The sequence below is a fragment of the Chaetura pelagica genome, unplaced genomic scaffold, assembly GCF_000747805.2.
Source record: "Chaetura pelagica isolate M959 unplaced genomic scaffold, ChaPel_1.0 scaffold1407, whole genome shotgun sequence".
Taxonomy (NCBI): Eukaryota; Metazoa; Chordata; class Aves; order Apodiformes; family Apodidae; genus Chaetura; species Chaetura pelagica.
Window position 1 is genome coordinate 88424 of NW_009953954.1, and position 403 is coordinate 88826.

General features: G+C 60.0%; 1 protein-coding gene across 1 annotated transcript in view; it reads left to right on the forward strand.

The window, feature by feature from the left end:
- Window positions 1-36: 36 nt before the first annotated feature.
- LOC104392439 (ubiquitin-conjugating enzyme E2 R1) overlaps window positions 37-403 on the forward strand; it is a 6456-nt gene continuing 6089 nt past the window's right edge. Inside the window, exon 1 of the mRNA XM_010001839.1 lies at window positions 37-140. Coding sequence (XP_010000141.1) covers window positions 37-140 — 104 coding nt within the window. The remainder of the gene's footprint in view (window positions 141-403) is intronic.

Consider the following 403-nt stretch of genomic DNA (forward strand, 5'->3'; position numbering starts at 1 on the left):
GGCTCCAAGCTGGGCCCCGACGGCCTGGCCCTGGCCATGGACCGGGCGCTGCAGGAGAGGAAACTCGGCACCGCCATGAGCCGGGAAGAGTTCCTGAGGAAAGCCACCGCCTTGTTTGTTGCCAAAGTGAAGCCCGTTGAGTAATGCCGAGGTGGGGCAGGGCTGAGGGCATCTGCTCTGACCCCTCCATGGAGCTGTTTTGGTTCTGGGCTCTAGCCCTGGGCTGGAAGTTTGCAGTGGTGCCAGTCAGAGAGCCCGGGTCTGCCTGACAAGATTCCTGATTCCCGTGCTCCCTCCTTTGTGCCTGGTCACCCCTGGATGTGTCCCTGTCTGCTGTGCCTCTCCCAGCCCTGGCTCCTCTGGACCTGCTGGCATCAGTAAATCTTTTTTTAGACAATAAATG